General features: G+C 39.2%; 1 protein-coding gene across 4 annotated transcripts in view; it reads right to left on the reverse strand.

The window, feature by feature from the left end:
* Window positions 1-25,591, reverse strand: part of UNC5C (unc-5 netrin receptor C) — a 342,899-nt gene that overhangs the window by 76,727 nt on the left and 240,581 nt on the right. For all 4 annotated transcript variants that reach the window (XM_048211818.2, XM_026509692.4, XM_057309522.1 and 1 more), the window contains exon 4: window positions 21,237-21,340. In XM_048211818.2, coding sequence (XP_048067775.1) covers window positions 21,237-21,340 — 104 coding nt within the window. The remainder of the gene's footprint in view (window positions 1-21,236; window positions 21,341-25,591) is intronic.

Raw genomic sequence — 25,591 nt, forward strand, 5'->3', positions numbered from 1 at the left:
TTGAGATGTCACCTTCTTAGTGAGTCATTTCCTGATTTGCCTTTAAGAGTGCAACATCTCTTTCTGCCTATACCCCCAATCTCTCACCCTCTTTCTGTTATTTTCGGCACGGCACTTCTCACCATCTCAGGTGGTCTGTACTTTACTTAGTAGCTGTCTCCTCCACCAGAATTTAAGCTCCACAAATTGTGATCTATTTTTTGATCAGTGTTATATTCCTGTGGTCTTAAACAAGCATATAGTAGGTGCTCAGTATTTGCTGAACATATGAACGAAATCAAGACATGTAGTGGGATCAAGTCTGTTATGTACATTTTTAGATCTCTATAAAGTTGCTGTTTTCAGTGGAAAAATTATTAAATATATTTAGTAAGCTCTATTTTAAACATCCCTTCTAACTTAGTTCTACTTGAGATTAAGAACACAAATCTTTCCTGCCTAAGGTAAAATCCTTCAGAGCTGGCCTGGCCTCCAAAGGGACTCACTGGAGAAATCGTAAGATAGAAGAGGACCTCTAGAATTATGCTAGAGACCCGCAATGTCTCAGCATCATTTCTGAGTCTAAAGTGTTGTGTGGCCAGCATGTTTTAACTAAGGCATTTTTGAAAGTGGCATACACCTCTTTTTTTTTTTTTTTAATATTATTTATTTATTTATTTGACAGAGAGATAGCCAGCGAGAGAGGGAACACAGCAGGTGAGTGGGAGAGGAAGAAGCAGGCTCCCAGCGGAGGAGCCTGATGTGGGACTCGATCCCGGAACGCCAGGATCACGCCCTGAGCCGAAGGCAGATGCTTAACGACTGCGCTACCCAGGCGCCCCCGAAAGTGGCACACACCTCTAACCCACATTATACCTGTATGTCTGCTGGAGAAGTAAAAGAGGGGGTTTGAGTAATTATTGCAGACTTTATCTGGTAAACACAGAATCTAGGTGATTATGCTAAGTCTGGGCCTAAAATCCAGCTTCCCAAGAACTTTAATTTTGAATAAGCAAAGAGGTAGGCACCTTTTTTCTTCTTTTTTTCAATTCCATTCTACAAACACTGAGTACCTACATTCGAGGCATGGTGTTAAGTGCTGGGAAAGAAAGGGACAAATCAGATAAGTGCTTGCAAGGTGTGAGAATAAGTCTGTTTATCATGTAAGAGGTTGTCTAAATCAGCAAGGGAAATCAACACAAATCTTTATAAATTTATATTTTTATGTTAAAAAATACATCTTTTTCATGCAGTGTCTCCAGAAACCAACAGCACCAGATAAAGTGACATTGTTCCATTTGAAGGAATTTCACAGTGCATCTCCTTACATAACTGTATGTGAAATCCCAAGAAACAGTAAAGAATCTTTCATTGTGTTAGAATTTTGTTGCACTGAATAGTAATTAATTATATCGCTGCAATGCTATTTATTTGTAAGCTCATCTTGGTTAATCAGGAGTCAGTACTTTGGTCTGGCCTCTGAATTCTGTTCCTATTTGGCTCATTTCAATGCTTCTTGTTGATTTCACCCTGAGATGTGGCTTCCTCCCACCCCTCCCATTTAGCAAACCATCTGATTTATACATGGGAGAAGTCTTTCTGAGTTAGAAGTTATTTTTAGCTATGTATAAAACATTCAAGAAGACAGAAAAATAGGTTGTAGTTCAGAAAACAATAAAAGGCTTTGCCCATAAACCATAACTTGTTGTCAGAGCTGCAGTGAGACAAAGTAGCTTTTCTGTCCTTGTGACTCAGTCACTGCATTTTTTTCAATAATTTGGGGCACATTTGAAGTAATTGACTCAAGTGTTTATAAAGAAATGGGAATTTATTAACAGGTAATAAAAATAGTTACGGGGCAATGTTAGGACGTCCTATTTGCATATTCTGTTGTTATGTTTGCTGTTGATTAATCCCACTGGGTGCAGTCGAAAATCTTACTTTAAGAAGCAGTTCCTAAAGTACCAGCTGAGAGGGTTGCTCTTGAACCTGACTGCCTGGGTTCAAAAGCGAACTCTGTCACTTCTGTGTCTCTCTTGGGTAAGTTCCTTATCTTCTCCGTGCCCCAGGGTCCTCATTTATAAAACGAGAATAATCCTCAGATGTATTCCATAAGGTTTGTAAAGATCAAATGAGTTAATACACAAATTACATACAGTGCCTGACATACAGTAAACATTCTTAAATTATTAATACTCATTAAGGATATACTTAAAGGAGATAGGACCAAACCCAAACTACTCTAAAAATAGCAGAGAAATGGTTAATTTAAAAACAAAAAGGAGGGATGCTTGGGTGGCTTAGTCAGTTAAGCATTTGCTTTCAGCTCAGGTCCTGATCTCAGGGTCCTGGGATCGGATCGAGTCCCGTATCGGCTCCCTGCTCCGTGGGGAGTCTGCTTCTTCCTCTCCCTCTGCCATTGCCTCCCTCTCTCTCTGTCTCTCATGAATAAATAAATAAAAATCTTTATAAAAATAATAAATAAAAACAAAAAGGAAAGTATCGTGAAGTCTGAATTCCTTTAGCTTTCTCTGACATTTTTTACTGAGACAAAGTCAACTCGCCATTAGATTACAACTCTTTAAGATTGTACTAGAAATATATAAATCATTAAGTATTAAATTGACCAGTCTAGTTCGTATGCTAAACCTAAATACATATTTCCATTTAAACTTTGTGAATCCATAAGTCTAGAGATGTCATTAGCATGTGTGTGCTTTAGAGAAAGTATACCATGGCATTTTAATCAGTCTGCATAAATATTGTTTTCTAATTCTCTTAGGTTATAAGCAAATCATCACACTAGATTCATTTTTTAAAGGTATAAGTAGAATAGCTTTTTAATAAAATAAATTTTAGCAAGATTAATTTGAGAAATAGTCATTATTGAACTTGATAATAAGGCATAAATGAGAGGCAACTTATATATTATTATTACTTTTACCTAGACCCAGACTATCCACATTTTTATACTTTTGATTTTACCTGAGTTTCCCAGTTGCGTTTTCCTCCTACTTCAAGTTAGTCATCATCACTTGTTCTTTCTTCTTTTAACATTCAAAATGTTTGTCATGTGTTTTTAAGTCACAATTACAGCTCAGTATAGTACTTTATGTACAGAGAAAAGAAAAAGAATAGCTTAACACTGGCTTCATGAAATTGGCTCCAAACGGAGAACTAGCCACTTGGTCAGGTTTCGAATTTTTGTATTAAATATTAATATTCTTTTTTTAAAAGATTTTATTTATTTATTTTAGAAAGAGAGAGAGAGAGAGAGCAAACAAGCAGGGGGAAGGACAGACAGAGAGGGAGAGAATCTCAAGCAGATTCTCCAATGAGTGCAGAGCCCAACTCAGGGCTCAATCCCACCATCCCAAGATCGTGACCGGAGTCAAAACCCACAGTGGGATGCTTAACTGTCTGAGCCACCCAGGTGCCCCTAAGGATTAATATTCTAAAAAAGAAAACAGATTCTGAAAGAGTCTAAGGAATAAATGATTCTTCAAGCGTATTCTTACTTTCCATAAACAGCTGGGCCCTCACAACATGAGAATAATTTTACATTTGTCTACTTCATGAAATATGTTTTTTTGGACACACTCTTATTTCTTTCTTGGTATCCTGTAATGTCCAATGTATCCTTAATCTCTCCCTCTCCCTCTCTTTTTCGTAATAAGCCATTTCCTGTTTTTACTACCTGGACCTGTATAGCCCCCACATTTGACTATGCACTTAGAAATTCCAAGCTACCTATTTGTGTGTGTGTGGGTGGGTGGGAGGAAGTGATGAATAGATAACATAAAATGGTCATCAGTTGTTGTTTTAATGACATCAGGCTCCACCCCACCTCCACCCCCACACAATGGCATACACATCTTTGGATTTAACACATTTATCCAGGTTCCCAAGAGAGGGAACTTCCTTCTGGTCATCTCTGCTCTCATTTTGACCCCAAGTTCAGGAGTGATTGTCCTGAGCTCTCTTCTCTGCTTCTCTTTCTCTCCACACAGAGAAGATTCTGGGGCAGCTGGACTGGTCAAATAGGAAAGGAAAGGTAGATAATATGGCTCATGCTGTGGTTACGGGACAACTGCCATCCTTTAGGGTGGCAGAAGTAGGAGATGTGTTCTGGAGGGAGAGAGGGAGCCATGTGGTCCCTAATGTGAATCATGACCTGTTTTAAGAAAGAATTCAAAAGCGGAACAATTTCCCTGCACTGAAATTGGGAGGACAGGGAAGGGGGTGAGAAGGATGAAATGTGTTGGTGAGGAGTGAAAAAAGAGAAAACAATGAGCTCGCATGGAGTTTTTTAGGCACGGAGCTAGGTACTTTAGATACATAATCTCTATTTCTCACAACTGCTCTGTGAGGGAAGTATATAGAGACCCATTTTTCAGGTGAGGAGAATGAAGTTCAGAGGAACGAACTGGTCCAGGCTTACAAAGCTCGTGAAGGAGCGTAGATCTGGATGCTGGACTGCCTGAGCCCTGGGCTCTTGTTTGCCTACTAAAGCAAGAACTGGGAAGAAGCAATCGAGCTACAGCCATGAGCATCCTCGGAGGGGGTTTCCAGATCACGTGGTGGTAGCTAGAAGAAGCTGGGACACCAAGAACGTGTTAGTTACTCCAGGACATGGACCTGGGCTAGCCTCTAGCTAGCTCTCGGAAGGGAAGCAGTGTGATCATAGGAAAGAGCCATCAGACCCAACATCTGTTATCGCCACCACCCTGCTCACTTATAGGACCACTTACCACCCTCACTCTTACAGGACCAACACAGGTTTGCTTCCAGAGCCAACACTACGACTGGGTGGGTGCGCTTTGATTTCAGAGGCACCAGAAAAGAATCCTTGCTCTTGAAAGATGCACCCCAATTTTTGGCAGTGACTTGAAATGTCTTTAGGAGGGGCTAGTTTTTAATCCCATCATTACACGGTTCTCTTTACATGCAAATGACCTGAGAAACGGCATCTTGATCTAAACCATATAAAGTATTACAAACCTGGCATATAAATGACTAAGGGAAAACTCTTTTCAGTTTAGATAAAGAAGAGTTTGAAGGCACGTGGATTTCAAACCAGAAATCAGTAACCAGCAATGTGCAAAACTTTTCTAAGGGGTGCACAAACAAAAACATTAAAGGGAATCTATATTTCTATCTTTAACTTCCATATACACTTCATCCTAAAACCAGCTGCCCTGAAATGTGCCCTCTGCTTTTCAAAATGAAGGCGTGTCCTCCACCCCAATCTTCCCAAGATACATTGTATGAGGGTGTAAAAGGCTCTAAGGCGGCACAAGTCAGGTGCAAACTAATTGGGAGGATTAGTGTGGTATTTGGGAGAGTAAGGGACCATAATGACAGGGTGACAGACTCTTTTTGCAAATCAGGTCAATAGGATTCCTGGCATTCATCAAAATGGAAGGAGGACCTAATATGGGTCCCTGAACATAATATGTGATAACAGAACACTACCTGATTTAGTGTCTTTACCAGCTTCAAAGACTTTTATAAATTAAAATTTAAGTTTAATAAGTGAAAGGAACATCTAGTGCAAAATGAAAGATACTTAAAAATATTTTTAATGTGCACATTTTTTTTTTTACCTAACAGCATTCCATCAGATTCTGTCCTTAAAAAAGCCTCCTATGTGCACACATCCATATGCTATGACTCACCTGTGTTAAATCTAACTGAACGCTCCGTGGTCTGGTATTTTCTTAGGCAACATGCTCTGTGGCAAGGGTGCTGAGCAACGTGAGATAGCTCTGTAAAGGGCAATCTTCATATTGTGAGACCTTGTTCAACATTCAATCAAGAGAAGACAAACACAAATAAGGTCATCTTCCTCTAGTGAAAAATATTAGGAACTTGGAAAAAGAGCAAGTTTCTGCAGAAGGCGTTTGGCCCACTTGCAAGGCCATTCCCACCTCCGTCTCGCAGAACCGTGCACTGGGGAGCCGCACTCACCGCTCACTTTGTCCCCCTCTGACTTCTTGAGGCCCCAGGTCATCAACACATGACTCAATATTTTTGTGATCTTCCTTCATCTAAGCAGATAACATATGTCTTTTTTTGTTTTTGTTTTTGTTTTTTTTTAACAGACCAAATAAGACCAAAAGATATAAACTCCTCTCAAAGCCCTTCCCTCCTTCTGAGTGTGTCAGGTCGCCCACAAACACGCACATGTCTCCTATCCATCCTAAAATGCCAACCAACAAGGAAATGACTCTGGGACAGGCCTGCTCTTCTCCCCTGCGCTTCTGCCTCCTCTCTCCCTTGGCGGCTAAACTGTCCTCATCCATTCATCTGCCCGCTGACCCTTCAACTTAGTGCTGTCTGCATTCACGCTCACCACTCCAACTGCACTTTCAGAGGTGACCAGCGGCCTCCCTCGCTGCCCCATCCAACAAGCCAACAGCATCGTCTTTCCCTACGCCTCTCAGGCCTCGTAACTCACGGTTCTTCCTCAAACCTCTTTCCCTGGTCCCTTTAGTTTATCCGCCATAGTTCACATCGTTCTCTGCAAGGCTCCTTCATTTTCTCTCCTTCTAATTTTATGGCGGTGGTTCCCAACTTTGCGCATCAGAATCACCCGGGGAGGTGTTAAGACCTGCTCCCGCCGGGGCCCCACCTGCAGAGAGGTTCTGGTGAACTGGGCTTACGGAGGGCCCAGGCACTGGGGTTTTAAAAGCTCCTCGGCTAATGCTAGTGCTCGGCCGGGTCTGCAAACCCCTGGCCTGTGTGCGCTGGCGGTCTCCTTCCCTCTCATGCTCTTCACTCAGAAATCATTCACTCCAGTCCTCCTGTTCGTTCTTGCAATTGCTTTCTCGATAACTCCATCTGAATGCTCAACAAATCCGAATTGCAGAACATGTGCTGAATTGATCTCAATTATCTCCTCACATCGTTCCAGCCTCTAGAAACGTGGTCCTCCTGGTTTTCTGTTTTATTATGGAGTCGTCATCCTCCCAATCCTAAACTCAGAGCTTCTGGGAATCCTCACTGCTTTCTTCAAAACCACTCTATTCAGTTATGGATGGTGCCTAAATTGTTCTTTCAAACTTGGCCCCTTTTCTGTACCCCTGCTCTTAAGTACTGTGATACTATTTTAATTCTAACAATTCTTACTAAAAAATAAATCTTAAAAACAGTAGCTTCAGGGGCACCTGGGGGGCTCAGCCTTGAGCCTTCGGCTCAGGGCGTGATCCTGGCGTTATGGGATCGAGCCCCACATCAGGCTCCTCTGCTGGGAGCCTGCTTCTTCCTCTCCCACTCCCCCTGCTTGTGTTCCCTCTTTCTCTGGCTGTCTCTCTCTGTCTAATAAATAAATCTTTAAAAAAAAACCAAAACACCCCCCCACCAAAAAAAAACCAGTAGCTTCAATTAAAATGTTCTCCACTGTGTCATTGTGTCTAGGTTAAAATCCAAACCTCACATGAAATCTTTTACAAGTGTCCTCAATTATTGCTCTAGCTTCACCTCGATCACTTAATACTACTCTCAAGACATACTGAACTTCCCGAAGTTTCCTTAGCGTGTGATCAACACTAACATGGCCACTCACGGCATTTTCTGTCACTTTAGCCAGAATGCCTTTCTCTGCTTTTCTGCTGAGAGAACTCACCTGTTCTTCAATATTCATCTCAGAAGACACTTTCGTTCTGAAGCCTTTAAAGTCTGTTTTCCTTTTTCTGTGCAGCTGAAGCAATCTTATCAAATCATTTATCATACGGTACTGTAATGATTTGTGTAAAGTTTGTGCCGGGGAGTTCTTCAGAACATGATTACGTATGTGTATATGATATCTCCAATGTGATACATTTTGAACATCTCTGAATATATCCGTTTGGTTTTGTGTTCACAGTATCTAGCACAGTATCCTAGCAGAGATGTTCAAAATGTTATTTATTGTTTACCCAGTGAATATCAGCTGAGTATCTACTGTGTGACTTCACTATTCCTGGTACCTGGGATGCATCAATAAACCACACAAAGACTGCCCTCCAAGCGATTCCCAAGGGAGAAGGCAATACATAAGCAATATAAATACATTGGATAATTTCAATGGTGCTTAGGGCTAGGAAAAAAAAAATCAGTGTTATACAGTATTGTAGATCAGAAGTCAGAAAACATTTTCTGTGAAGGGTCATATACTAAGTATTTTAGGCTTTATGTGCCAAGGTTTCTAAACTGTAGGCATAGACAATATGTAAATGAACGAGCATGGTTGTGTTCCAATAAAACTTTATTTACAAAAACAGGTGGTGGGCCATATTTGGCGGGCAGGCTATAGTTTGCTGACTCTTGTTTTAGATGATAGGGAAGGCCTCTCTGCAGACCTAACTAAGCACTAGAACATGGATATATAGAAAGAGCCAATCATACTGAGCTAGGGGTTCTAGGTACAGGGAAGATCAGTTACAAACGCCACTGTTTGAGAAGGAGAAATAAAGCCTTCATGCTGAAGTGTAGTGAAAGAATGAATGAATGAATGAATGAATGAAAGAATGAATCAATGAATGAATGAAAGAATATATGAACAGAGGCATGGATGAGTACCCATATAGAAAATAAGCTGTTACTAAAAAGTGGAAAGTTTATGTAAAGAAGCATTCCCTCAATTGAGATACGTAGCCACATTCAGAGAGAAGAAACAAAAACATGACCGCACAGGAAAATAAAAGTCAGTCGGATCTACTTAAAATTAGTTTACTCACTGAGTATCCATTGAATAGCTACTATGCACTAAGAATTATTGCAGGTGCTAGAAATTAGACAAAATATTTAATAATTACGACTTCTAAAGTTTCAGACAATCACAATGTTGGATTCTATTGATTCTTAGCAATGCATATATTTATGATTTCTAGAAGCTGAAATATGACTTCTAAGTACTGCAAAATACTGCTTGTCACAGAACTAAGAGCAGTACTGTGATAAACAAGCAAAAAAAAAGAACAAAAAATGTGACCTGGAAATATATATATATATCTCATACCAATTAATTTCATTTTAGGGAAATATTTTAGAAAAAAATTCTGGAACATCACCAAATTAAATATGTTTAAAAATCACTGAGATGTTCTGAAAAAATGGGCCAGAAGTTGTTTAATTTTTCTTTCATATTCTAAAATTTTCATTTTTTTAATGAAGTGCGTGTACATAATAACAACAAACAACACAAATCAACATGTTTATTCTACTTGTGAAAAATTGATGAGATGATCTAACACTTTTTAAAATAAATGACTTTTCCCAAAAAACATCTTTGGATACTATCTGATCAGCTCATGAAAATCAATCAAATAAAGCTTATACAATTTGTGTCATTTTAATGAACTGAATTTCCAAAACATACAGTCAATAATTTTTTTTTTTTTAATTATAGGACAAAATTTGGACTTTGGAGTTGCCAGACTTGGCTCTGTAACCAGGTCCTCCCACTTGCTAAGTTTGCAGCCTTGTGCAGGCTGGAAGCTCCCAGAAGCACGATGCTCACATGTACAGAGGAAAGGACCGCCCCTCCCAGTGTTGTAGGAGGATTTAATGAGATATGGAAGGGAAAGCACCTGGAATTAGGAGGCAAGCAACAAATTTAATTTAATTGCTTCTTCTCTAAGACTGAGTTTACCCCAAACAGAGCTTTATCTGAATAAATGCATTTTAAGTGTTGATGATTCTGTGTTCCTTAGTGTCTCTATTAAGAAGTACATATCTTCATATTCATATTACTAATCAGGAAAAAAAAACTGGGAGAAATCTTTCAATTTTGCACTGCATAGGGCTATTGGTATTAGTTTATGAGTCTTCATCCATACAACTCTCCCAGTGAGGAAAGTTTCCCCTTATTTACAGCCTCAATCCCTTCTAGTGTATGTACCAGAAGAGAGGTCATATTTCTAGCCTTCCTATATGAGAACTGGTTCCCAGCTCTTCCAGGAGGATAAAATGTTTAGAAATCCCTCCAACAGTTAAGTCTTTCAGTTCTATTGATGTCTTCAGTCTGGCAGAGAGTTCTCAAAACACTAACATGATTTTATTAATGAAGATGAGTTATTCCCAATTTGATTATAAGTTTCAGGACTGGAGCATATTGACCCCATATTGTGTGTTCCCAGAAAAGATGTATAAAACTGCCATCCCTTCCTGTGTGTGGTGTGATTTAAGAATCAACTTTTTTTTATGGCTCCTGGATGCATGGTTTTATAGCTTTACTGTTACTGATATTTTATAAAATTCAGAACTATTGGCTATATAAGTGCTGTCATGGAAAAAAAAAGGTTTTGCAGCAAAACATGGAGATCATTTGTCAACGGCTTAGGCTTGCACAATGTTTTCTGAACAGCCATTTCAGCATTCAACAACCTCATGTTTCAACTCTCCACCCTAAAAACTTTATTCTTCAGTTTAAATTTAATTTTTTGATTTATATCATCAGCAAAGGCAGAGAAAAGTGGATTACCATTCCCAATGGATTACCCATTCATAGCTCATAATTAAATATGGGATAAGTTATAATCTCCAGTTTAATCTTGACTTCCCACATTCATCCACTCCTCTCCCCTCTTTCTAATTAAGAAGCATAAAAGCTAAGCTACCTAAGACAGAGCCCTAAACTTCTAATGTTAAGAGTAAAGTGGGGTACTCATTTATACAAAATAATTATTTTCCAAACGTTATTTATCTTTAGTAATTTGTTTCATGGTTTGCTACTAACATTGTGTAAAGCCTAACTATGTTCATGTTTTACTATTAAAAAATAAAACACAAATATTTGGATAAAATGATGTAATAAAAATAAATCAACAACCATGTTCTCCTCCTTGTTGCCTCATCCTTTCCAACTCCCGAGCAGAGAGAACATATCCAGGATGATGCATATTTCAGGGGCTTTTTAGGAATGCCTGGCACTAACTAGTATTAGCAATCAGAAGTATTTCCAAATATAGTAAATGTTTGCTCTCAGTTGTTTCTACATTTTGTTTAAGCAAATCAGTGCCACAGTAAGAAAAAATAATTTACAATCTGAATTCCATTCTTATTTTCTGACCAACTGTTTTTAAAAGAACAATGGAGACAATATGTTTGAAACCACAATGATATAGATTTTGTAACAACAATGATGATGTTTTACCTTTAGATGATAAAAATACATAGTTGAATATTTTTTTTAAAGATTTTATTTATTTATTTGACAGAGAGAGACAGCCAGCGAGAGAGGGAACACAAGCAGGGGGAGTGGGAGAGGAAGAAGCAGGCTCATAGCGGAGGAGCCTGATGTGGGGCTCGGTCCCACAACACCGGGATCATGCCCTGAGCCGAAGGCAGACGCTTAACCGCTGTGCCACCCAGGCGCCCCATAGTTGAATATTATTAAACATTAGGAACATGAGCCATATTTGCTAGAGTGTACATACACTAAACAAAAAGCTTTATGTAAAGCTTTATGTTATCTAAAATATGCTCTGACTTTCTTCAGGAAGACTAATGTTTTGGCTTCACACGTCTCTTCTCCATACCGCCAGAATCAACACAAGGGTAGAGGCATTACTTGTATCAGGAAATAGTTTGGCTAAACCCCATCTCTGTAGAACCACGTCACATGTGGGCCACAAGTGCCAATAAAACAACAACAGAAGCAAAATAAATTTTTCTAATAATCAGAAAGCTCCAAAGTTAAGGTACATGGAGACACCTAAGCAGAAATTATAACAAATTATAAATCTGATGGTGACTTACATATCTTTACAACACCTTCAACATAATCCTATAGGCTGAGTTTTGTGATTTCCTTCAGTGTGATCTTTTCTATCAATATAAAGCTGAATCCTTTCTGAGACTTTTAAATACTTCTACTTAAGAACGTGTTACTTTTTGTAGTTCAGGGAAAATGACATACCTGCATTTTACTGACAGGACAATGAAATTTAAAAAAAAAGAAGGAAGGAAAGATCAATTAAATTCTTTACAGAGATCTTTTTAGAGATAGTTGGGCTTTGGTCATAAAATTGCTAACAATGAGAGGAGCTCAGCTTCTCCCCAAATAGCTACTGGCACCCTTTGCCTTTTAGATACATGAACTTGTTAACAATGTGATTGGTTAAGGAATTGCCTAATCATATATGTCAATAATAAAGAACAAAGCACCTTGCAGTTTTTTTTTTCTTATTCGACTCCCCTGTGAAAGACAGATGTGTTGTGTCTAATTATTCACTGATTGGTATCGGGAGAAACATTAACATAATTGGCACATTTGTTCTAATTAACAGAGAAACTGCCACATGCCGCCCAACATGAAAAGTGAGTCCAGCAACCATTAGCTAGAAAAACCCACATCTATCAGAAAAGGTTACTCTGTTGAACTCAAACTGGAGCCCCTCGAGTCAGAACAGCAAGATCGAGAACGATACCACGGAGTTGAGAAGTGTATGCACCTAAGAGAATGGAGATTCAGCCCAGTGTCATCAGATGAGGTACATTAATCAAACAAATGCGAAAAGCAATTAGGGGTGATTACCAAGTGCACACTGAGCCAAGCTAAGCTTCTAGAAGGAGCAGTAGCTAGAAGCTGGGAGTCTGCCAAGTTTTACTGACCAGTTTAGAAGTGACAAGTTTGAAGGTTTTCTTGTATATGTTTTAATCCTGCCCTTTAGAGCAGTGGTTCTCAAATTTGGTTGGATTTTAGAATCACTGGGGGGGGGGGTATTAAAAATCTTGATAGCCAGGCTGCACATCCTACCAATTCCCGGGTGATCCCAATGGGCATTCTCGTTGGAGAACCAGGACTACATTCAGACTGGTTCTAATGTTCTTGCTAAAATACAGACTTTGATTAAGTGGCCTGGGGTGGGGCTTGAGATTCTGCCTTCCTATGAAGTTCCCAGGTCATGTCAATACAGATCATCTATGCATCACGCTTTGAATAGTAAGGCCTTGGCAATTCTAGAAGATGTCCATAGCTAATAGCCTTCTGGAGACTTTTACCACGTAGGGTTTGGCTCCAATTGCTCCAGAGTTTGAAATCCCAGAATTATTTTCTTTTGATTTCTCACCATCTCTTGCATGACTAAGGAAGTCTTCATTATAGGATGCAAACAAACGTTCTTTACCCGTAAAAGTTGTGGCTAAAAAGTGCCTTAAAAAACAAGGAGCAAAAGGCCATTAAAGAAAAAAAAAGTGTGCACAAAGACAAGAGCTTTCTCCCTCCACCTCCTACCACCCCCATAGCTATTGTAGAGAGATTGTTCCAGATGTTCTCTATTGTCAAGAATAGAGGCTACTTTGTTTATGCATCCATTTGTCTGTCAGATTTGCAATAAAATAAGATGCTTATTCACTTCTGTGTTGACTACTGTCCAAAATACTTTGTACGTTTCAATGGGTTTGTGAAAGCGTGTTTTTAATCTTTAAAAAAAAGCATTGGTCTTCAAGCATGCTGAAATTGTATCCTTAGACAATTGTAAAAAAAAAGAAAAAAGAAAAAGAGAAAGCCAAAGAATTAAAAAAAGCATGTGGAAAATGTAGTGACATTTTGCTCAGTTGTAACTTCTGCAAAGGGAAGGGATTTGCTAAGAAAGGAATTTGTTTTCCTATTGAGGAAACACTCCCTTAATTGCACATATGTCTGGCTCATTGCTTTTGAGAGCTGAATGTACACAGACCATACTGCGGAGGCAAACTTGTCCTGAAATCTGAAAACTTTCATTCCTAAAGCCTAAGTTCAACTATGAGAAGATAAAAGCACACTGACCTAATGAACTACTAAATTAACTAATAGTGACAACCACCAAAAATGCCCAAAGTAGAATGATTCTATCTAGTAATCTCTTCCACGACAGCAAAATGGCACTGAAATGTTCTTAAAATGCTAATTTTTTCAGGGTGAAGCAACCATAAATTGACGAGTAGATGGTTCGTTCCTAACCAGTCTTTTTTTTTTTTTTTTTTTAAGATTTTATTTACTTATTTGACAGAGAGAGAGAGACAGCCAGACAGAGAGGGAACACAAGCAGGGGGAGTGGGAGAGGAAGAAGCAGGCTCCCAGCAGAGGAGCCCAATGCGGGGCTCGATCCCAGGACCCCGAGATCATGCCCTGAGCCGAAGGCAGATGCTTAACGACTGAGCCACCCTACAAATTTGCCTTTCAGGGTAAGAAACTCGCAGCATTTCTTCTTACTTACCAAATAAGAGTGGGACTCTCTTACTAAGTCTGGCCACCTTTAGAAAATACTGGCTTTCTGCTCTCTAGGATGGCTTTTTATCACCCCCAGTGAGTTTACAGTAAATAGTGCCTCTAAGCATATGGAGGGGCTCACTGAAAGAAATTCCAAAGCAAGAGCACTTATTGAAGAAACATATACTTTTCTCAAGAAATAAAGGTCATGGAAATAAAAGACCATCTTGCCCTGTGATTAAAGACACAGTCTAGGTCATTGCCTGGTGCTGAAGCGCCACCAAGGGAGACTGTATTTGAAAACAGCTGAGGCCTGTTGATGAGTGATTTTAGGTCACCTGAGAAAAGCTCACTCTAGTGGATCCGCTGCACTTTAGCATGGAAGATTTTCCCTTCTCCTGAAACACCAAATAGTTTCTGGGTTTTATTCATTGAGTAAAATCAAAGTTAAAAATCATGTTCAGAATTTTTTGTCCTCACAGAAATTAAAGTATGTCCTTTATTTCTCCATCTCTCTCCATGTCTTTTACTTCTACCCTAAGACAAGCAGCCATCTTCTCTTGCTTGTGTTAAGGCAAGGTCCCCTAGACGGGTCCCTGCTTTCATTCTTACTCTACTAAAATCAATTTTCCATGCAGCAGTGAGAATGATCTTTGAAAAACATATATATCCCAACATGACAATTCTGTACTTGAAATCTCCAATGGCTTTTCATGCGTTCGGAGATACGTCCAGTCCACAAACTCGTCCTCCTGCCTCTGACTGAAGGTCTTTCTGCCCTCCTCACGGCGTCACTGTGTCTCTGAGCCACTGGCCTCTTTTTAAATCTATAGCCACATCCACTCCTGAGCGTATTTTGCTCCCCCTGCCTGGAACGTCCTGACCCAAATCTTTTCACGACTGGCTCTTTCCTGTCACTCAGACCGCAGGTCGGATAGTGCCTCTGCAGACACATTCTCCTTGACTCCAAAGAGACTTCCAACCCCCAACAACCATCAACCTCTCAACATGACCTTGTCTTATTTCCTTTCACTCTCAATTATCAGACGGTATCTTGGCCATTTACTTCTATTCCTGTTTAGTCCTTTATTCTTTTTTAACCCGCTAGGGACTTTGGCTGACCTGTATCTCCCAGATACTAGAAAAGTATCCAGCACACAGTGAGTAGACAATAAATATTTCTTGAATCAAGGAATTAATAATTAAAAAATAAAAAGTATATGTTGAACTATAGCACAAAGGAACCGCTACGTATGTACTTAAGTCAAGCCACAGACGTGTCGTAAGTCCAGAAAAGGTTCATGATTTCTTATTGTTCTTTAAAAATTATGTTGGCATCATTTAACTTTATTATTATTTTTAACTTGGTTTACATGGTTACTTGGGCTTATGGTGATCACTGTGTATAATTATTAGAGGCAGATACTGGAAGAAAAACATATGGGGTAACTATGATAAAGAGGGGATGTCGACAACTTTTGAATGAACCAATGCAAAGCGTGCAAGCTGACTACTGATCAGGGAACCTAATGCTTGTGCAAAACGTTTGTGAGGCCGAGAGTCAGCTCGTAATAAAAACTCCTTCTTGTTGCTCCGCCCATGCTAGGAGAAAACCCCAACAGATACTACCGGGCACTGAGAGCAGGAGCTCTCCCCAAATCTGTATTCAAACTCTTCTTTTCTCTCTAAAGCTCTTTCTCCTGCAAAGAATATAAAGCACCGCTCGGAAGACAATGCACCTGCATGGAAATCATCAACATGAAGTTCCAGGTACGAGGGAACGGCCGTGAAACACGCACGCCTCTCACGAAACAAAATGTTCAGCGGCCACATTAATAATCAATTAGATGGTGTGCCACCTGATGCTGCACTTTCGGCGGAGCCTCCAGCTGCCAGCAGCTTTTTGCCCTGGCAGTATTAGCTTAAAAAAAAAAAAAATCTTTTCCCTGTTTATCAAGACTAAACTCTGCAAAATAATCTATTCTTTTGCACTTCAACCCATATTTTCCCACTTGCTAATTAGCGATGCAAATGTTGATAAATAAGATGACTGTTTCTAAGCACAACTGGGTCAATAAGTTGAACATTGTGCCCTGTTCCTCCAATTAAACTCCTATGAGAAATAGCTCAATTATAATTAGAGAAGCAATTATCCCCTTGTTAAAGGTGATACAAATCACAGGTTTTAGTGAAAAATTCAGTTTTGCTCCTACTGCCATGCCAACAAATCCTGTATCCATTGACGTTTTGATCCCAGTACTCTCCAAAAGAGATAATCTGATGAAATAAAGTATCTCTGAGTGTATTTCTGGCTCACCATGTGACAGCAACATTTTTTAGGCATAAACTAAGATGAGCAAAGAGGGATTCATTTCACAGAGTGCAGCTATGATACCACGGGAGCAATGTGCACCCATTTGTAGGTGTCTTAATTTTCTGGATTGTTTAGGGAGATGGGGGAGCTCGTCCATTGAAAGGGAGGCACGCATTCCCAGAAATGTAAGAAAGACATTATATTTTTGGCTTGGTCCTAGCAAAAAAGTTATTAAGATAGCTGCCAATACCATTTTAGAGTGTTTCTGGTAATTGTTTTTCTTTCTCTCTTCTAGTCTACTCTTAATTTTAACATGAGTATTATTAACCTTCCCTGTACTCCTTGAACTAAAGTAACTTACAATGCCCCCCCCCCCCCTTTTTTCCCTCCTGGTCCTACTGGGTTGGAACTTTGCCCTCAGGCTTCCGCTTATTGGATCCCCTCACCTCACACTGAGTTCTCTCAGTAAGGTTCCATCTTCAGGGGTGACAAACATCCTTCTTTTGGAAAGTTCCATCTCCATTTCCTGAAAGTAGCCAGAGCCAACAGAGACTCTTTCCTGACTACATTAATTAAATATAGTAAGAGAATCTACTAAGTAGATTCAGTCTGCTGGTATTAGAGATAAAACACGAGCAAAACCCCTTTTTGCTCCTTATTTCTTCACAATTTAGGCAGGCAAAGGAGTCAACAGATATATTTCAACACAAGCAGTAGTTGGGGCTATAGAAAATCATTGTATATAGGGACCAGCCTCATTGGTTCATCCATACCAGGTGTTAAATTCTGAAATAATTCTGTACGTGCTCCGAAGTAACTGAGTGCTCCCCCTTTCCGTCTCAATACTGGGTGGCTCCCGGCTCCACCCTCTGATTCAACACCTAAAGGGTTAATACCCAACACAGCATAAGGCCTTCCGAGTCTGCCCCGTGCTAAGGAAGTTGTATAGCTGTTAAATATTTTAAATAAAGAAAATAGATATAAAAGAAGGGCTTGGCAAGAAGATCAGAGGAGGGAGTGCCAAGCCTACCCATGCGCTAAATTTATCCTGGGGTGCCCACAGAATATATATACATTTTTTTACCCAATAAGTATTAAGGTGAGTTCTTAGTCAAAAGGGTCACCACCTGTAGAGATGGGAGTACAAGAAATCTGGATTGGCCTCTTCCTCCTCTGAAACTTTGTCACTCTCCTTCCTTTGGCTCTGAAAGGGAGAACTACCAACAGTAGCCTCAGCCCAGATTTCCTCTCTGAAATAAAATATGTGGGCTGCTCCAATGTCTTGGGACCATGATGACTAAGTGGACAACAGTAACTTTAAAAATCAGAAAAAAAGGACAGCAGCATGTCGTGATTTGCTGTAGATATTTCCATTAACAGGTCATTTGTAAAGTGAACATTTACATATGGGGCACCTGGTGGCTCAGTTGGTTGAGCGACTGACTCTTGGTTTTGGCTTAGGTCATGAACTCACTGCCCTGGGATCCAGCCCCATGTGGGGCTCTACACTCAGTGGAGAGTCTGCTTCAGATTCTCTCTCTCTCCCTCTCTCTGCCCCCCCCACTCTTAAATCAATTAATCAATCTTTTTTTTTAAGTATATATTTACATAAATGAGGGCCTCTCCTTATTTAAAGCTTACAGTGTTATCTTCATTTGTAGCACTCATGGACTCTAACCAAAGCCCTGGCTAGAGAATACAGGAGGGCATATTGGTAGTGGTTCTTCATAGGACAGAAGTTTCATCTCTGCCTGCCCCACAGCACCGTCACAGGTACAATGCTCTCAGTTACTATTCTGAATTCAAGAGGTTGAATTCAGTCTTCTGTGAATCAGTGGGTGATAATATAACAATAGTATGAAAAGTGGCTGATGTTTCTTGAGCTTTCTACATGTTCTAAGTGATTCATATGTACCATCTCCTTTAAACTCCAAAACTACACTCTGGATAGATACTATTATTATTATTATTATCTCCATTTTATAATTCAGAAAACATATGTACAGAGGACTGAAATACCTTGCCCAAAGTAAAAAAGTTGAAAATGGTGATGCTTGTATTTACACCTAGATTTCTGTAAGAAAATTAGCTTAGCATTCTCAGTGGTGACTAAAGGCAAAATAGGGTGATATTAAATGTATTTATAACCTCAGAAATGTCTCTGCCAGTATTGGTATCAAAGGTGATACCACTGTAATTTAAGATTAGTAGAGTTCTTTAGAAATTTATTGACTTGTATGGGAGGAAGAAAATAATTATCAATGGAGCTAGACACATACTTATAAAACAAAGATCAATTGATTTGATCAGCCATGTATTCATTGAGCATTCACCACCAGAGTTTTTTTAGAATCGTTTGCCTTGGATACAAAAGAAGCACAAACCCTTGCCAGCATGGCCAGTCCTGAAGGACTGACTTTATTTATGGTAAAGCACAAGAGTCGATCTGTAAGCTCAATATTTCATTCTATGTTATTTTTATGCTTTTAGATTCTTCAAAAAATTTAAATATTAAGTAATGAATGCATTTATTATAAATTAAAATAATCTTACAATCTTTTAATTCACCAGGTTACATTTCATTCCTTTCCTTTTTCATTGATCTACCCCTCTTAAGCAACTGATCGTTGTAATGTGTCCCATTAAGGTATTTATTAGCTTTCTGATCTTAGTGATTCTAAGGGTGTTGGAGGAATCTACCTAGGAGTTTATTAGGCTGCTCTCGAGCACGGTTGTTTGATGTCTCTTCTGACTTCAAAAAAAAAAAAATAATAAAAGAAAAAAAGCCACATTAAATATAGTTCTTTGAATGTCAAATGGGTATATGATTTTTGAGCTTGCCAAGTGTTAATTGGTCTCTTCCCCACTGATGATACAAATAAAATTCACAGCCAATTAGTTTTCAGTCATGAATCTTTACTCCTTGACAAAGTGAACCACTTTGTTGGAGAGACTAAAAAAATGAAAAAATTACTAGGATCTCGTCACTGAAAGTCTTTGCAGCGATCAGCTAATCTGTAAGAAATGTTGGGTAAAAATGAGGCTATGGATACCCATGTTACTCAGAATATATTTTGATCTTTAAGGCAGATTAATGGAGGTCTACATTAGAATTTGTAAAAATACAATTAAGGAGACAGATGCACTATTATAATAAGTGAAATGAAATACTGAATAGAGAAGAGTTGCTTCCTTTCATCACACTAAATCATATTATGTATCAGTGTTGGAAGATAAAGTCTTGATGCGGTTGGATAAAACAGCTATAATCATGCAAAGTCTCTCCGATGCACTGCTAGAAAGTACCATGGAATGCCAGCTACAAGACAAAACATAGTTCCCTTCTTTCAGAGTAAAACAAAAAATTTCATTAACAGCGCTACTTTGAGTCTTTGCGTTGGCACATGGAGAGATATAAATGGCTGTGAGAGGGAAAAAAATGCAGTTGTTTTCTAAGAACCTTGCCTAAATTTCTAATTCATTCATTATTAATAGTAATTTAGGAAGCGCAAACAGATGTTTAATCATCTTGTTGTGAGACCAGCTAACTAAGCTAGCTCCCACCTTTGCTTCAACCTTCAAATGATTAAAAAACTATGAGAAATCTAATAGTAAATATACTACTAACTATGAAACATTTTTTGAACAATGGTGTGCCAATATTTTGCAATTTCATAGATAGGGATAATTCAGGGCTTATTTTTACAAAAAAAAAAAAAAAATCAGCGAGCCCATATGCAGGCCCAAATTGTGGTAATTAAAAATGCCTCTTTCCATAAATGCAATAAAGAGTAAAAATTCCAAAGGACTCAGTATAGTTTGGGGGTTAACAAGGACCAACAAGTTGGTAGCGATATATGTCACTTGTCAAATTGAAGTGTTTCTGGGCCCACGGAATACCAGATTAGCTAAGGCAATAGTGTCTGATGCCTATTAGGATGTCTCCTAACAATCATAAAAGGTAACAGTTTTGAGAGTTTAGAGTTATTTGTTAACGAATGAAAGACACAGTATTAGACGATTTTCCTCAACAAGTATGCTTCATGATGGTGAATGGCTCAAGGAGGGCATGGTATTCTCTTCTGGTCGTGTAGGCCTATCCCCTGTAGACAGGCATTTTCAAAGGACACTGTATGGTTTGGTGCTAATGAAAAACATGGTATGTATCTGATTCGTCATGCTTCATTAACAATCAATAGACTTTGTTTTAGCAAAAACAAAAAATGAAAATGAAGGGCTTGATGGAAAGCTTATGGTAGGAAACTAATTGACACTTGTTATTTCTCAAGCATGTTCTTATTCACGTTGAGTAGATATGGCCTTTAGATCACACCATGGAACAGGAAATGTCTATGTGGGGTGCACAGGCTCACACACGTGCACGCACACACACACACGCACACACCCTTTTTACATTATTTGCATATGATCAAGAACAATAATAAAATTGATAGTACATTATTGTCTTATCAACTCTCTATATGATAAGTGTCAGATAAAATAAAGCAGCGTTTCTGATTTCTTGAAAGAGAATGACAAAATTAAACCAAGCTGCCTGTGGCTTTGTCCAGTGGGGCATTCTAATTGACTCCCAAGTCATTAATCAGTTCCCAATCAATCTATTTTGCCAGCAGCAGGCAGTTAGGACTCCATTACCAACCATTCATCATGCCATACCCTAATTCACTGCACCATTAGCCATGGATTAGGCCTCTGTTAGAATAACTGAGTGCCAACTGCAAAATGCAAAGAATTTTTGTTACTCACCTCAGCCACTGGGATCCCTTCGGGTGGTCGACACTGGAGCAAGACTTCCTGTTCCAAGGATACTTCCTTTCCCAGGGGTTCCTGCTCAAATGTCTTCCGTAGATCTGGAAAGCACAGGTAATAAAATACATGACAAAACTAATAACTGACATTTGTTCATTTACGGAAAATGCAATAAAAATGCCTCAGTTTAGTACTTTATGTATCTTTTTATTTTTTTAACCACACGTTGTTAGTACTGTACCATAATCTGGGTTATTATATTCTGTGTGGTGGAAAACATGAAATTCAGAGGCTATTAACTGCTTCTACCTTAATCTTCAATGGAATGCTTTGGAAAACCTCATTTACACAATCAGTGAAATTGATTAATTACATTTCCTTAGTATTTCTTGATCATCAATTATGGTGATCACATTTTTTTAAATCAAAAGAGCCCCATTATCATGATACTTATACACACAGAGTCTGTTACATATACAAATATTTTTCTTTCTTCGTAATAGGTATTATTGAAATTGTAATAATTCTGAGATCTTTTGATCAATAACTTAACTCAAGAGGGAGTTTCTGTTTCAGAGTGGGAAACAGAATGCTGGAGTCCTGAAAGAATGAAGGTAACTTCTTGAGGTATCTCAAACAGGAAGCAAAAAAAGAGGAACTGTGGGGATGAGTCTAGAAATATCTCCATATGTAATTATGTAGCCATTCTTCAATTAGAAGATTAAATGGTCATTTTGCCCAAATATGCCAACTGCCTAATCACATATTTATATAGTTATAGTTGTTAAGATATATGCAGGAGACTTTTAAAAATTGTTATAGGTGGACACAAACATATCAGAAATCAGTTTATAATTTTAAACACCAAAACTAAAAAATAAATGATCCAGCCATAGAGCTTTGAAGCAACATTAACAATAACAACAACAACAACAAAACCGAAAAACATACCAAATATTTTATTTCACACATGCACAGTTTCAGCTCCTTCCAGTGAAAAGTTATTGGAATTTTATCCAGTTGGTTTTGATTATAAATTAATGCTCCTATCCTTTCATGCCATGGCTCTGATAAAGACTTAAGAATCAAAAAGTACCATTTTAGCCTATTGAACTATGGGTGGAAGCCCAAAGACTGGAGGTGATATCCCTAAGGTCTCTCAAGGAGCTATCAGAAAGCACCTTCTGGAATAATGGACACAGAGAAAAATCCATTGTTACATACTTGCCATTTATTGAATTTTTTGGCCTAAGAAAACTTTCAAGAGCTCGAGGGTTGTGAGAAAACTATGGATCTGTGTGATTTGAGGTAAGACAAGGGGCTCTCCATATGTGATGGAATTTCTGGCAGAAGGCCACTTCTAATTTGATTATCATGAAATTGAGTATATTGCAGAAATAAACACTTAAAATACAATTATTAGAACTTATAAATGATCAAAACCGTGTCCTTATTTTACATATAAGAAACTTAGCTATCAAATTACTCAAAGCCTTACAGCAAAATCATCAATGCTACGTTAGCACCTGCTGAGCCTTGATTTGTGCCTGTTTTGCTATTACACACATCCCTTTCTCACATCTTTTTGTTAATCTGTGTCCTTCCAGCACAAACATTAAACACTTTTCTACTCTGTCTCTTCTTACATGGTAGCTTCTCTCTGTGCTCACTCTGGCAGCACAGACACCACAGCGGCTTCTCTCTGTTTTGGAGCTGCATTAAGATAAAACTCTGGCAAAACGCCAAATACTGATCAAAAGAATAGCAACAATGAACAACTTTCATGGGATAAAATGCTCTTGAAAACATATACCTTGTTTGTAAAAAAAAAAAAAAAATTCTGAAAAACTCCCATCTGATGTAGGGTAGGGTGAAGACATAATGACTGGAATTAGTTCTCAAATTAAAGAACCCCCGGACTCACTCTTGGTTAAATTAATCAGCATATCACAAAATGAGGGCTAAGAATAAGAGTGAGACACATGTATCCAAAGAGCTAAAACAAATTCTTTTACTATTTATTAATCCTATGCTTTGGTTGACACTTGATTAGGTACTTAAGATGACGATGTGTAAGACAGACTCAAGACTAGAAAGGTAAGCTGAAGTCTACTTGTGAAGCACCTTTCGCCATGCTGAGGAATGGCAAACTCCCAAAAGCTTTTAAGCAAAGGAAGGAGATCAGATGTCACATTGCCCTCGTTGTGATAGATGGACCGAGGTGGTGGAAAAGAGACAGAAGGCACTTAGGGACCCATCCGAGGAGACCAGGAGGGATGACGGGGTCCTGAACTCAACTAGTGATAGTGAGGAGGAGGGAGCAATAAGAGGAAGAGGAGGAGGCAGAGTCTAGAAATGAAAAGATCATACATTCGGGAAGACTCAGGTATTTGGAAGGTGCCAGGAGGTAAGAACAATAGTATATTCTCAGTAATTCTGTTGCAGTTGTTAAGATGGTCCCATCACTAGAAGAAAGAGTGCCGGGTTAGGCAGGAAAGTGAAGGGAGCGACAGCAATGTATTTTGGTACAGGTTCAGTCTGGTGTGTCCGTAGGATATTCAGATGGACGGTGCCATAAAGTCAGGTCATGATTTCTCCGCCGCAGTACTACTGACAGCTGGGACTGGAGAATTCTCTGTTGTAAGGTTGTCCTGTGCATAGCAAGATACTTAGCCGCATCCTTGGACTCCAGCCACTAAAAGCCAGAAGCACCCCTCCCAGCCGTGGCAAAATAAATGCCTCCAGACGATGCCTCACGTCCCCTGTGGGCAAAATCCACCCCAAGTTGAGAGCCAGTGGCCTAGACCTTAGAAAAAACCACCTCGTAGGAGACTTGTGCCTCGTTGTCTAGGAGACGGCTGAAGCACGGGGAAGAGATTAGCTTACATCACCAGGGGGAAGACCGTTCCGCAAGCAGGACACCAACGTTCCCGAGAAAAGGCTGCCAGCAAAACGACATGGATGAACCAAGAGGCAAGAGAGGTACCAAACAGACGTGCGTCAGAGGCGCTAAGAGAACAGAGTTTTAAGTAGTTGGGAGGCCAACAGGACAAACCCAGGGAAGGACTCAGAGGGGTGAAGAAAGGATTGGTTTGGGAAATTTAGGCACGAAGGGTGAGTGCAAGCCAAGCTGTGTTGAGGGACGCACAGGAATTGGCAACACGATCATCACGAGAACCTCCGGCTCTTTTGCCTAATGTTATGGTGACAGAAGTCAGCAGCACCATGAAGGGGCGATGCGTCTGAATGCAGCACGCCCTAACGCTTAGGATACAGTGTCGTTTTTGGCATGGATTTCAAATTCCTGCCATATGAAAGCACATCTTATGAGAATCCGTGTTTCCTAACTGAGAATAGTGGCCACACATCAGAGGCACGCACTTCGAGGGACAGGTTTAACTGAACCATCATTGAATGCCTGATAATTATTTCACTTTAATGGTTTGGCTTTAAACTCCATATAAATTTAATGTAATTTCTAGAATGATCTCACATTTAACCCCCCACGAGGCAATACTTCTTCCTGAAAAATCCTTTTAATTTCTGCCATAAAACCTCTTTTCTAGCTTTCAGGTTGTGTAATGAGCGTAGAATATATTGGGCTGTCCAGCAAGGCAGCCGCACATTTCAGATGTCTCCACGTTACTCTGTGAGGGGAGGGTGGGTAACATTTTAAGCAAATCCTTTATCATTTGCAGAGGTGACAGAAGGCAGGCCGGACGCCTTGCAGGCAGAGAGAACACAAGGGTGACGAATGAATAAGCACGAAAAACGGACACTTGTCAGCTAGGAATTAGATGTAAAACAGAACGGCTCAGAATAATGTGGGTATTCCTGTCAGGAAAAAGAGATGAATTTCTGCCCTTGGAAGACCTTTAGGATTTTACATTTCTGTTTTCTTTCCATTAGTTCTAAGACTGATACTAAAATAAGTGTAAAGTCCTTTCATTATAACCTAGATTACTTTTGCAAAGTCAACTTGGGCTACGTGTGATTTAGTCGTCAATTCCAGCAATTAAAAGAAAAATCAGCTTTGTCATATGCACGCATTCTGAGAGATGTTTACTCAAGAACATGAATATTGGCTTACTAAATCCATACAGCAAAATCCAATTAGCAGAGGTAGAATCAGACTTGAAACTATATGGAGTTCTATTTACCATTTACACAGTAATCAAAGAAAGCCTTTCAGAACACCTACATGCATGGGCACACACGACGTCTCATTTTTCATTGTAGAATTTTGATGCTTTCAATGAATTTTTTCACAATAATAATACTGTGGTTACAAATTATTTATGATGTGGAATATACCAATGCATGGCAGTCTACAAACATGAGCTTCGCTTTTT

This window comes from Ursus arctos, unplaced genomic scaffold (genome assembly GCF_023065955.2).
Source record: "Ursus arctos isolate Adak ecotype North America unplaced genomic scaffold, UrsArc2.0 scaffold_9, whole genome shotgun sequence".
In the NCBI taxonomy this organism is placed as follows: Eukaryota; Metazoa; Chordata; class Mammalia; order Carnivora; family Ursidae; genus Ursus; species Ursus arctos.